Raw genomic sequence first — 14,082 nt, forward strand, 5'->3', positions numbered from 1 at the left:
ATTGCTCGCTATAACCGCAATTTGCTCGTTAAAAGTGAGTTATGCCTCCGTAGACTTAACATTGTACCAATTGTTTACGATTTCCTCGTTAAATCCGGGTTCTTATTAAATCAGGCCTCGTTATAAGCGAGTTATATTTCGGTAACAATCATTTGAAACTGGCTACCAACTTCAATAGATAAAATACAAAATAATTGAGTTTAAATTCTAATCAAATCTCGAATTTTACAATTAAGTGCAAATATATATGTGTATCCGTTTATAATTCTTTTCCAGGCCCTTCGGTATCCATACTTTTCCGAAGATCGTCAAGGAGTGGAAAATCGCAAAATCAGGAATGCCGTATCCTCCGATTATCGTGAAGAATGGTATCAAGGTTACTGGAGGCAAAACGAGCAAGTGACTCCTAGCGTAAGTATTTTATTAAAAAGTATTTTATTTAATTATGTTACATAAGAACATCGAAAAGAATTTGAAAAGTATATACTACTCCCTGTATACTGAAGACAATGAAATGAGCTAAATACTAAAATGCTAAGATATGTCTGAAGATTTTGTCTAACCTTAGTGAATTTCGATATGCGCTTCGTCTCATCAAGAGTCGCAGTGGCACATGCAGGTTCCCAGGCATCGCCTTACCCTGTGTATAGCAGGTGAAATTAATTTCTGAGCATATATTTTTTTTTTTTTCTTTGCTAGCTTAGAGTTCAGGAGATTTGAATGCGAAACATTCAGATGAAGTGGTGAGAGCAATTATGGCGATTAGAGAAGTTTAAGGTGATGAGCTTAGCAATTAAGTTCGTAGAGAGCAGTTATAGCGATTTAGCATAAACTTATTTGGCATAACTTGCTTACAGGAATATCTTGAGTGAATCCGCAGTGAAGTGATAAAACTCATTTCGTCTGACGAATAGCAGTTACTCGTATTACTCGTCTGACGAAGAGCAGTTACTCGTATTACTCGTCTGACGAAGAGCAGTTACTAGTTACTTGTCGCGCTTCTTTTATTGCCTGACAGAGTTTGAAATAGTAGCTGATTTCATACCGAGTCTCCTAATCATATTTAAAATGTTCTTTGAGATGTCTGTATCGAAAAGGGCGGGCTAATTCCTATCATACGATCTAGTTTTAGAACGACGGGCTTCTTTTTGCTGGAATTTGAGCTGGGCATTGTGTCTAAACAAAATCTTAGCAGGTGACAAAAAGATTCCAGATTTCCAGCACTTAATGACAGATGACCTGGCGCCAAAGTAAATAATTTTGACAGTGATATGTGCGCTCATTATTTCAAGTAGTACTTTGGTATCTCCTTTGTATCTCAACTGGTATCTCCTTCGACTGCATTATGGGGGTGATAATGATGAAGATTTACTACGAATACTATTATACTACTTTCTTATTTAAGAACATACAAGTGCCATTTATTATTGTACTGTCAAATTTCTTAAACATAGTTCGCAGTATGATTTTGAAAATGAAATAAGACATATGTGATTTCTAATTCCCTAGGATATTTTATTGTATTACTTTCGATATACGCTGGTATTCAAAATTAAGAGAATTTTTCCATTTAGTCGATTATCATTAGAACTTACGAGTTTAAATGAAATTTGGCATAGACTTAAGTTGATATAATAGAAAAATATATACCATACATCAGTCATGATATATAGGCACGATCATGCGTAAGGCTCGTCTACGCAAAGAAAATCTAAAACAGAGGTTGTAAGAATGAACAAAAAAGGATGCTCGTCTTCTGTAAAAGTCATACAGTTTTCATAACATGATTTAATTCTGAAAAATTAGTATGATTTATGAGTTTCTATGGTAGTCGTTTTCACTCGCGCAGCAACGCTCAGTATCGAGATTCGAACTTAGGCCTTCCATTGCTACCCGACATTCTTTCCACGAAACCAAGCCGTAAGGAGGAAGACAAAGTTACACAGTTAAATATTAAAAGATGGTAATAATTACAAATTAAAAGAAACTTAAATGCGCGGTGAGTTAATATTGCAATTGTTAGAATGTAATTAAATGTATGTATGTGTTACTGTTCGAAGTATTATTGCATATTCTGTGTATAATGATTTTTTAGCAATCAGTTACCAAGATACAACAAGCGAATCCTTATGAGAATGAAGGCTACCAGAATGAACATAGATTACCTCAGAAACCACGGAACTTTTCATTGTCATTTAGGTAAGACTGAATGCTTTCTTTGAGTAAGTTTTTTTGGAGAAAACTTTGATGCATTTACTCTAGTCCCCAAAACCCCTTCATAAAATATTGTATCTGTATTTAACAATATATTTATGTAATTCAGAAAATCATCAACATAATTATAGTACAACAGTCATCAACTATTTATGGAAATAATTTAGTTCGGTCTTTAGCTGAGGGTACAAGTTTGGCAACTTTTGGTGAAATATTTACTTGGCAATAGTTTTATTAATAACATTAATGTAATCGACAGAAGCTCCATCGTGTAAAGTATTTCACCTACCGATGCAGTACTCTTGATAGCATGTTTTCTCTTAAGGTCCTAGCGTAACTTTGAGCCAAAGAAATGCAAGCAAGTACGTAATTAAGTTTCGTGTATTGAAGAAATACGTTAATGTTGACATTTTGCATAAAATTATCGCATAGACTGTTTATTGATTTATGTAATTATTGCAGAGATGTTTAATTGTATCTCAAAAAGAGTGATTGCCTTTTTTCCCCCTTCGAGGAATCCGTCATGTCCACTCGCGTTTCTTGGGCTTAAAGTTCCGCTAGTGTAGTCATTACACACTCCGTTCCATCATGCTTAAGGAAGGTACGATGGGTTAGGGATATCATGGCGATCGTTGCACTAGTAATCTTTTTGGCACTTAGGCTGCAATTCTAAAACTTTCATGCTCTTTTTGGACTTAATACCTTCATTTAACAGAGTTTACAAAAAACCATTTACGATTGCAACATACACCGAAATAGGTTAGTAAATCATTTTATCAGTATTTGGTTGAAGTGCCCTGTGTTGACTTGCGTCGTGATAGCTAGGATACACTTACACAGTAGTAGTCGGTGAAAAAATGTTTAGTAGTGACATTCGAGATGTTAGAAAGGTAGAATATCGTACGAAGCTCCTTTACCTCTGAACAAGATCTCAATTAACGCATGCTTCGGATCTTGTGGCGCCGAAAGCGTATTTGATGTTGCAATGCAAGAAACTGGTGTAGTAAGACTGTAGTTGGTGCATGCTTGAATGAAGAGGTGGTTATAGTTTATCCGCGAGAGGGAGGTTGCCTGGAAAAATATTAAATGAGAATTTCGCGGTGACTCCTTTCTCCATCTATCCTGCCAGTCGGCCATAAAGGCTTCTTTGATTAGCATCATGGAGACATTTTCCGAAACTCGGATTTCTTTGTCGATTTCCGGTTTTGTTGTGGCATTTTTTGCTAATCGGCTCTCTCATTTTTTCCCAGGCCGTGTGGCCCCTTTTACCAATTTATCTGTATTTTCTGGCTTGTTCGAAGAATAATCAGGACATCGCGTAGCGCTTTGATGTAAGGGGGGGATGAAGTTGACTCCGCTTATTCATTCCTTGCAAAACACTAATACTGTCGGTACGAAATGTTGTATGATTTGTATCGTAAGTACCTACGCATAAAGCTCCTTTTTTTATAACTCATGACTCGGTTTGAAATACCGTAGCATGATCGCTGAAGCGGTAAGTTTCATGATGGATTTCCTTCTTATCTTTATAAACCACAAAAGCTGCTCCTAGTCCGTTGGTTGCTTTGGAATCACCAGAGTAGATTTCTGTTTGAATATTCGTAGTGTTGTATTAGTCCATTGTGTGTCTGTTGAGTGCGCTGGATGTAGCTTTTCGTGACTTCTGTGTTCGATATTTTGGTGAGTAGTGTAAATGTGGCCACTGTGCATGGCATCTTCCGCATAATGGAAGAGGCGGTACTGTGTTTTCGGTATTTTGGCTTTGATGTCTAGAGGAAGAGTACTTGCAAGTATTTGTAACGCGGGCGCAGAGGTTGTTGAGTAGGCCGTGGTTATTTTGAGTAGAGCAATACGTGGGATTTATTGTAATTTGTCTCATTTACCCTTGTCTCATTGGCGTGGATATTTAAATTATTTGCATATCTCTTAGACTATATTCCTCCAGAGTTTCGTGATTGTGGCTCAATTTCTTCTGTGTATATATACAATCTTTTTCAAAAAAATTGAAGTACCATGAAGGAAGTTGTTTTTGATGAAATTGAATATGTGTTATAGCTCATACACAGATAACAAAATTATTAAAAAATCAAGGTCATAGTACCTGTTCACGGCTCACAATCACCCATTGAGTGTTCAAATTAGTACTTGTTCTAACGCCCCTGGCTGCAATGCATGCTTGAATTCGTCCAAGAAAGGAGTTTTACAGGTTCTTAATGTCATTGTGCGACACATTCTGCCAGGCATTCTTCAGTTGTTGCTTCACATCTGCGATATTTTGAGGTGCCCGAATCTACCATGTACCAGACATGCTCGATTGGTGAAAGGTCTGGTGACCTTGCTGGCCAAGGAAGAGTATCAACCGCACGGAGACAGTCCAGAGATATGTGACTAGTATGTGGCCTGGCATTATCTTATTGGAAAATGGCCCCAAGATGACGATCAAAAGCTTATTAGAACCGCTGGCCCCGTCCCTTCCAGACACGAACACGATCATTTGCTTCAAGAGTAAAGCGGGATTCATCGCTGAACACTATACTATGCCAGTCTGATGGCAACAATGTTTATCGGCTGCGACACCACTCCAAACGACTCTCGCGATGTTGTGTGGTCAAAGGCAAACGTCTTAAGGAATCTGTAAGCGTAACCCCGCCTCAGACAAGCGCCGTGAGTTGATGGACGGTAACACGGAAGGTATAGACGTGGCTTTAGTGCGTTGAATAGTAGACAATGATACCGTTGGGGCGGTTCGGGCCTGGTGAACAATCATCCTATCTTGCCTAGCGTTTGTGATCCTTGGCCTTCCAGAGCCTTCATTTGGTCGGCAATTTCCTTGTAGCAATCATTGCTACCAACATCTTTGCACAGTAGTGTCTCTACGCTGCAGGTCGCAGCCTATTGCTCGGTATGACCACCTAGCTTCACGCAACGCTACAATGCGACCACGTTCGACGTCGTTTAGTTGTCTGTAAGGTCTTCGATATCGTCGTATTGGCATCTTTAGTTGCTTCTTTACGGAATTACAGTGGCAGCAACAGAAATAAAATTTCGCCTCTGTTGCAGGTTTTATACTTTGCGAATTGCGCACTAGAAATGTGCGCTATGATCGCAATTCTTGTTCATTTGCCTTGAAACTTTGATCATTTGCATGTTCGATCAAGATGTTTTTGCATACCAAATTTCGTCACAATCGCAAAAGTCCTTGTTGGTGCTCCAGTGTTTTTGCAAATATTGTGTATATTGTGACAGATTGTATATATAACATTTGGAGCCACTTCACTCATTAGAGAAAGTAACAGAAAGCTTTGGATAATTTAACAAGTTAAGGTAAAACTACATGTGTTATAGTTAAACTGAAATTACCCATGCCTTTTGATCGGCTCTGGTTAGATTATTTGGTACAGCACCTTGAAGTTGAAATGAAATTGCAATCTAATGAACCAAAAACTTCCCTCCCTGTCGTTTGCCGCTGTGTCGTTTCGTTTTCTTAAAAATGTTGTTGCAAGGTTTTTAATTTATAAGCAAAAAAAAGTTTAAATAGATAATTGTTTTCATTGGAAAAATAACCAATAAACAGTATTCATAGTATTTTTATTTATTTCATAACGATCTAGTTATATTAACTTGAATTTCTGATTTTTCTAGAAAAAACAATATTTCTTTCTTTATATATAGGGATCCTAAAATAAGCAGATCTTGGCCAGCCCTTCAAGAATTAGATTCATACGTTCTAGATGAAGTTAGTTTGCACACATTGAAGGGAGCCGATGCGAATAAATTTCAAGTACAAAGAGCAGGTAGGTAGACCATGTATGTTCTTTGTACTAACTATTTAGATCTACAAGTAATAAACCGGAATAAAGCTAATATATAATAGCCTTCTTTATTGGACTCAAGCTATTGATCTTTCTTTGAAAACGTTGAATACGAATGCAACTCCGTATACATGCGTGTTAGAACGTATGCATGCTATAATACTATTAATTAAAATTTTATTGTGAGCAGTTTCTGTCGCGGCAGATATTAGATTACACAACCAAATTACTGGTTCTGTGGTATCAATAATGAATCTAAAATGGTGCTTAAATCAAAGGCTAACATTAGCACGTGTCTCAGGCAATTGATAATGTGTGTCCATCTTGCCATTTCAAAGAACTTAGATGCCTGTCTAGCAGGTTTTCTGTAGCCAGTTCATGTTCAGTAAATTACATTTTTCACATGCGAGGACTAAATATAGCTTCTCTCTACTTTAATTCAAAATTTCATTAACTTTACGTAATACGGTAATCCGTAAATTCTCTGTATTACAAATTTTTCAGAAAAACATCATATCCGTATACAGATACATTTTTAGTATGGTTTTGATAACGAATTTTAAAAAGAAACAAATGTTTTAGAATACAAATTTCTAGCAACATGTTATATTATTTGAAATGAAAAATATCGTCCGCTACTTTTAAATTTATTCTTCTTTCAAAATATCGCATGTGAACAAGCTGTGGATTGAAGGATATGCTTTTGCGCTTTCCGGAGAGAAATATTCCCATACCATAATTCAAAACGTTGTAAAATGCATAGTAGTAAAATTCCGAGGTGCAAAATAAACATTATGAATTGAAAAGGGAAAATCCGTCATTCGCTAGTTCTGTATGGAAAGAAGACCCCAAAAGAAAACCTGAAAAATGTACGTACTGTTTTTGATGTTTCTAAAGTTAAATTCTTGGTAAAAAGGAAAATTTCCGCCAACGTAAAAATCAATTTCTAAGTCTTTAAATGCATCTGTAACAACAGTAAATAAAATAATAAACCAAGATTTAAAATTTAAAAAAGCTAAAAAATATAATGTTCCCCAACGCAGCTCAAACCTAGCTTCCTAGCTCAAACCTTCCCTAGCTCAAACGCAGAACAATTCCTAGAATCCTGGATATAATCTGTTTAGGAGATAAATGAAAATATACTGTGTTCCTTGTTGAAGCAGGGGTTTACCTGAATGATTGAAATAAAAGAAAAGGCCTATTTATTACAGAAAGTGAACAGAAAGAAATGTGCGCACTTGGTTCTGTCAACGCATAGAAATTTCCATTAAAGTGTTTACGATTGTCTCAGGATTCTCTTATACTAAGAAATTAAAAGTAAGGAAAACGGGGGAAAATGCTAAAATCAACTGAAAATACTGTCAAGAGAAAGTTTTACGTCCGACATTTGCAGAATAAATTCCATTTCTTTATTTCAATGATTTTCAAAGAGCGAAACTTCATCAAGACAGAGCAACAAAGTCATACTTCGAAAAGTACAACTGCATTACTTAGAAAAAATGAAGACCGATACAGGTATTGCATATGTAGCTTCTCAATGTATTCCTGTGAAGTCCCCTGACTTTTCACCTATGGACTATTGTGACTTTGCTCTCTTGAAAAGAGCTCTTTCTGAGTCCCAACCCACTTCGATTGATGGACTCTGGAAAATAGTGGAAGAGGAATGGAAATCAATACTCTTGGAAATTTTACGAAAAGTCTTTTTATCATCGAAATCACTATGCAGACTTATAATTAAAACAAAAAGACTATGAGATCGATCATTTAAAAAATACTTTTTTTACTACATTTTTAGCTCCGAAATCTTTCTAAAATGAGTAAACACCCTCTGTACATTTCCATAATTTGAATTTTCTACGATTACGTTATTTATTCGTTTGTTTTTAGAGCAACTCATACTCCGCTTAACTAACTTGATGGAATTTGAGAGTATCTGCATTTGTCGGGATACTTACCGCAATTTAATTCTCGCCGGCGAGCTATAGCTGTCTATTAACAGATGTAACGCTCGAGTTATATAATTTAATAAAATAATAAATAATTTTTCCTTACTTTTTGGACATACGGAACTTTCTTTCAGCTACTGAAAATTTGAAAGATAATGAAGAACATATTCTGCATCTCATATAAAACAGATGAACTAAAAAAAGAATGATAATAAACACAAATAGCAAAACTCCATAGCTCAAATTCCTTAGATATATATATAAAATATTTACTATGCTTCTGTTGTAAACCACATATGAAATAATTATGGTTTGCATAAAATCAAAGAAGCTTTCAAATAATAACTTTACCAAGAGGCCACTAAATATCGATGATCAGCCGAAGAAACGTCCACACTTGATGAAAGCTCCGCAGCTGCATTGCGTCATCTCTTATAAGACGTTTGTGCTGACATTTTTTCGCAGTTTCTTTAAATTGTATTTTGAAGAATTTTTTGTTCATAGTTTTTACAGCTCTTAATTGCTCGTACCCTTCGATGCCCCACGCTGAAATTTATAGTTTCTTGTATTCATGATACTACGACATTGTCTGCAATCGATTTGGGCGTTACTTATAAGTAAATTTTAGTAAGGTTATATTTAGTCTATTACTAAAATGTTAATCCTGTAACCCTAACAGACTATTGAGTTACTGCTATATCTGAAACATTACGACAAATACTTGTGAAGGTTTTAAACAACCATTTTATTTAAAAACATGGCACGACTCGTACCACTGCTTGTGGTGATGCAAATTAAATAGCAATCAAATAAATTTAAAAAATTGATCAATAGTCTAAAACTACTCAATTAAATGTCAAACAACATGCTAGCTCAATAATTTACCCAGCGCGTTAGTTTAAAGTATCAGTGGCGAGGGAACGCAAAGCCGAGATAGTTACATTTAGCTACAGCTGGCAAAAATTTGAGCACGCTATGACAGTGATAGGAACTCTTTATTCTGCAATTTCACCCAGTTTTGATCTACTTCATCTTTCTAGGGCGGCGGAGCTGACTTGGGAACTGCATGCGGAGCTGCATAATGAGCCGTTCATACTGGGGTTTATCTGAGCTAACGGGAGTCAGTTCCATGTGTCGAATGCTCCGCTATGCGTGTAGTTCAGATTTTTCAACTCGCTGCGCTATGGGGAAAAACTGGTTCAAGGGCCGTTCCCACTGAGGTTTAATATCTGAGTTAACGGAGTCAGTTTCATGTGTCGACTAGCTCTGCTGTGCCTGCAGTTCAGATTTTTCAACTTGCTGCTCTCTGGGAGAAAACAGGTTTTTGAGATGGGTCGACTACGTCAGTTGTCTCCGTTAGCTCAGATGAACCCCAGTGGAAACGGCCCTTTACAGATGGGTCGACTCAGTTGTCTCCGTTAGCTCAGATAAATCCCAGTCTGAACGAGCCTTTAGATCCAAAAGCCTCAGCTTAAATACACAACAAACTCATTTGCATTCTGGTGAAGAATACGAGAAGAAATTTAAGTAAAGATCCAATAACAATAAACAAGTAATAACTGGTTAATTTAAAATAAGTATCTTACTCTGCTTTGAAGGCGTAATGAAATCTTCACGCTCTCCGCAATAATTTTTTGAACTCTCCGCAAAGAGGATTTTTTTTTAAATAAAAATTGTGTTTCTGAAGCAGGTAGAGAATTTGAACTGTATTTGAAATCCTTTTCATACCTACATTAATGCAAAAGGTTCCAGGACATAAATGATTAAGAAAATAAAATTATACATACTTTTATAGTTAATTTTCCAGTCATTTAACTTATATTTAAAATGACTGTGTGAGGTTTCTCCCTCCTGTTGCCCCCTTGGATGACAGTTTAATAATTTAGCATTGTCCCGAGTATTTTGGATGACTGCATTTTTACTATTGCAAAATATCAGCAGATTTTAAGCAACTTCATGTCTGTTTGCAATGCTCAACCTTATTTTTTGAACCAAACCAAAAAAAGAAATTTGAGAGTTATTGAATTAGATTATAGTACAAGTTATTCGGATGATGACTAATAGCCGTACGATATACCGTTCCGTGACACACTTCAGATGCAGTTTTCCAGTACAATCTTTATATGCTACGCGAAAGTAGTGCTTTTAGTATCAGTATTTAACGTGCTGCAGAATGATCTACGTAAGCTATAGAACTGCAACATGTAAATATAATTTAGAACATTCGTGTAGAACAAGGATGTCAAACTCGCGGCCCACAACAAATATTTTTGCGGCCCGGCCAAAATATTGGCAAATAATAATATATAATAATAAAATAACATATCGACGAAGAAAAAATGAAATGTTTACTGCTAAGTAATTAACGATAATTTATTCAGTGTTGTTAGATTACTCACAGCGAGCTGACACACACACTACTTAAATTACAAGTGCGTGTGAGTAGCTTGCATTCAGCTACCTTCGGCTTTTGGGGAACACGTGCACTCAGAACTTGTACGCATCCCCCAATAGCCGAATGTGGCCGAACTCATGGTCTCAGTTTTCCAATCATAGTTTTGTACGATATGTTGGTGCATGCACTTTGCTTTATTATTAATTATTACTTAATTCATATTGTTACGGATTTCATAGTTATTTATTTAGTTTTTTTTTTTTTTTAGAATTGTAATTAGATTTGCTTCATGTTGCCTTAGCAACGCAGACGATTTTAGAAAAGACAGCTGCGTTGGAAGGTTAAAAATAGAACAGCGCGTGTATTTAATACCTAATAAATAAATATCTCGTAATTGCTGTTGCCATCCACAAAAATCCAGATATTTATAAATGTTTCCAGTATATTCGAGAAATTAACTATAATAGCTTATAAAAGCCGAGAACAAACAATTCATCTCAGTAGTAGCTGTAGTTCTAGCGAACTGTTTGTTTACTTAATGCTGTGATTGATTTGTAGCGATTTCGCTGTGAGATAGAATTAGTTTCTCTGTTTTGAATTGATTTTTGCTAAACGTTTGACATTTTGTGATATTGTTAGAATATTTTTGAAGAAATATTGCAGTTGATATGCTATTTATTGTCCGTTTCAGAACTGTAACATATAGACGTGGTTCGAAATGTCCCCGATTCCGTGAAACACGTGCATTGAATGTTCTCAACGCTTTGGTCATAATGTGTTAGTTAGCAATGTATCTAGTAGTAATTACTCTTTAATTTTAAAAAATATTACAAGTGCTGAATATGAGAACAGCAGTAATACAACTGCATTGTCAGTTGAATGTTCATGTAATAAAATTCCGCCTTCCTGTATATTTCTTGACGTACTATTTGTAGAAATTTCAAATAAAAAAATTATAAAAATTTAACCTTCTTTTAATACGATGAGTAATAACATTTAGCCATGAAGTCCCTGCATACTGTCTTTTTCATAAATTCAATATCCATCTATATCAGCACACTTTTTGTCCTGAAATTAAAAATAATCCTAAACAAAATTTATACCGAGTTCCTTCAGTAAAACAACTAGGAGCTTTTATAATGGTTTTCCTGAAAATGAGGCACTCCTTAACTTGAGTTTAAAGTTCAGTGCCGTAAATTTTTAAGAGTAAAGCGATTTCTGCGAACGGAATATCAGGTTAAATTATATACATTGTTGTTATCTTTAGAATGATCATATAAATAATCTTTGAGCAACATGGTATTAGAAAAAAAAATAATAAAACATTAAATGTCTCTTCTCTTCAAAAGGTTTCCATGAAGGCCAACAACCGAAGTTAGATGACAGGAAGTATGAAAAATGAGAAGATCTTGAAACAAACTTTTTGTAAAATAACTAAATATGTAATTATTCAGTATAATATACATATATATTTATGTTTGAGAAATAAATTTGTACTTATTGCATTTCTCAGTACTTCCTTATCTATAATGACCCTTGAAATTTAACAGTGAAAAACAATTTGTCTACAGTAAACCTCTAATATCTCTTACTACGGCTAACTGAAATTTCAGTTTATGTCAAAGTTTCTGTTAAAATTTTAAAATATTTCTAATGTTGTTATGGTTAATATTCATTAACTCGTATTCTGTTTTAGTTAACTTGCACTTTTGAAGACATTCCTATTTTTACTTCTTTGTACGAAGTAAAAAAGAAGTATTGTAATCGCGAAAAGCTTCAGGCAGCATATTTGAACGAAAATATCCACTTTGACCGCTATCGAATGCAATTTACCGATGTTTTTGCGTGACATCTGTACGTAAAGACAAAATAAAAGACTCTTTTCCTCCAAAAAAATTATAAAACTGCTTTAAAACGAATTCTGAAAAGAATTTTTCGTGGCGTCTGTACGAACGTACGTACGTATCTTGCATAACTCAAAAACGAATAGCCTCAGAATGTTGAAATTTTGTATATAGGACTGCTATAACATGTAGATGTGCACCTCGTATTTTGCTTGCAATCGGCCGCACCAAACGCTCTGTTACTCGGCTCAGTAATCTCAGTTTCTTTACTCTTATATGTTTGTAAATTGTGCATTTTTTGCTTTAAAAATGATTGAATTATGTTCTTATTATCTTCCGGTTAAAATTCTTATGCCTTTAGTAAATCTGCAAGCAATATTTGTACAATTATCAACAATTTAAAAGATGTTTAAGTGCGGTTAAGCCTTAAGTTTTAAATAACATGGCGGACATATTTGTTTACATTTGAAACAGCAGAATAGTAGATTTGTTGCCAATCTAGAGAGCAACAACAAAGATAACGTCTTCATTTATTATTGCGAATTAAATCATGCTTAATCATTTCTGGAATTTTTTCGAGGAAATAAGTGTTTAAGATTTACTTCGTAATTTTTAATACAGATATTTTGAGTTTTTATGTATTTTTGCCTTGTCGCGAAGTGAGAAATGAATTAATTGAATGAGAAATACGAAATTGTCTGTGAAAAACTATTTCTTTTTCATTTTGTTTGCTTAATTTCTTTTATACATCGTTCTAGATATATTAGAGTATTTGAATAGAACATATGACAACGATTAGATAATTCTTCAAATGATATAAATTTTGTGCATTCTGAGTTATAATATGAACGAAATATAACGCTGTTAAGAGAACCTACCGCCAGAGTGTCGCTATGGTAAACAAATATAGTGAATTTTAAAGAGTGCATTTATTCTGTTGTGGTTTATGCGCTATCGACAAAGTAGATTTAATTCAATCCAATAAGTTTAAATGAAATGCAAGGGAAAATGCGTATAATTTAATATTCCGTACAAGGAAGTCATGTAGTGTACACATCAGACTTTTTATGTCATTCAAAACAGAATCAGTTGTGATGCTTGAAATAATAATATTCCAGAAGATATTCTACCCGTGAGAAAGTTATTAATAATTGTAAAAAACGTTAAACCTAAAAACTATATCATTTTTCGCTCACTTTATAGACTTTTTGTAAATTTAGGAGGATAAAATGTAGTAGTGTGTAAAAGTAGCGCACATATTTTAGTTTGAAAAGATATAAAAATTCACTATTTGATTGGCATTAATCTCAGGAAATTCGCATTGAACTGCGTGTGTAATTCTCTCAAGAAGCGTGAAGTGTTTTGCTAAAAATTATGTCAATCGATAGTTGCAGTTTGCCCGTTTCTACTACCAAACATTCAAATAAAATATTTAAATTCATTTCATTTCATTTCTTTTAACATTTTCGAATAGAATTGCGAAACACTACCAACTAGTAAGATAACTTTTCCATTAAGTTAATATATTAGCGGCTCACTGTACCGCTAAGATTGAACTGCACCTCGTCAGTTCACACACACTTCCTTGCAAATTCCTTATCCTCGCCAACCATGTTCTGAAATCATTCAGAGTACTCCATCCTTCGATTTGGGTCTTCCTCATTCATAGCCTGTAGCAGTCTTGGAATGTACGCTTTCCACTCCTTAAAAATGCGTCCTACACTTGATCAGTTCACCTCACTTTCGCGAGATTCCTGGTACAGTGATTTTTGTAGTGAGCGGGTAAAATGTTACGACACCACAGCACTGTACTCCAGACTTGCAGCAATCCATGATAGGCCGGGTCTTTCCTTGTGCCCATCTTTTAACAG

The 14,082-nt window shown here is 35.0% G+C and overlaps 1 protein-coding gene across 1 annotated transcript in view; it reads left to right on the forward strand.

The window, feature by feature from the left end:
* LOC118189124 (serine/threonine-protein kinase ICK-like) overlaps positions 1–11,866 on the forward strand; it is a 56,831-nt gene extending 44,965 nt beyond the window's left edge. The window contains exons 8-11 of the mRNA XM_035359666.2: positions 277–411; positions 2,096–2,199; positions 5,887–6,008; positions 11,717–11,866. Coding sequence (XP_035215557.1) covers positions 277–411; positions 2,096–2,199; positions 5,887–6,008; positions 11,717–11,769 — 414 coding nt within the window. The 3' untranslated portion in view covers positions 11,770–11,866. The remainder of the gene's footprint in view (positions 1–276; positions 412–2,095; positions 2,200–5,886; positions 6,009–11,716) is intronic.
* The last annotated feature ends 2,216 nt before the right edge of the window (positions 11,867–14,082 follow it).

Source organism: Stegodyphus dumicola, chromosome 9 (genome assembly GCF_044657685.1).
Source record: "Stegodyphus dumicola isolate Sdum_Otavi_A_Nest chromosome 9, ASM4465768v1".
NCBI classification, from domain to species: domain Eukaryota; kingdom Metazoa; phylum Arthropoda; class Arachnida; order Araneae; family Eresidae; genus Stegodyphus; species Stegodyphus dumicola.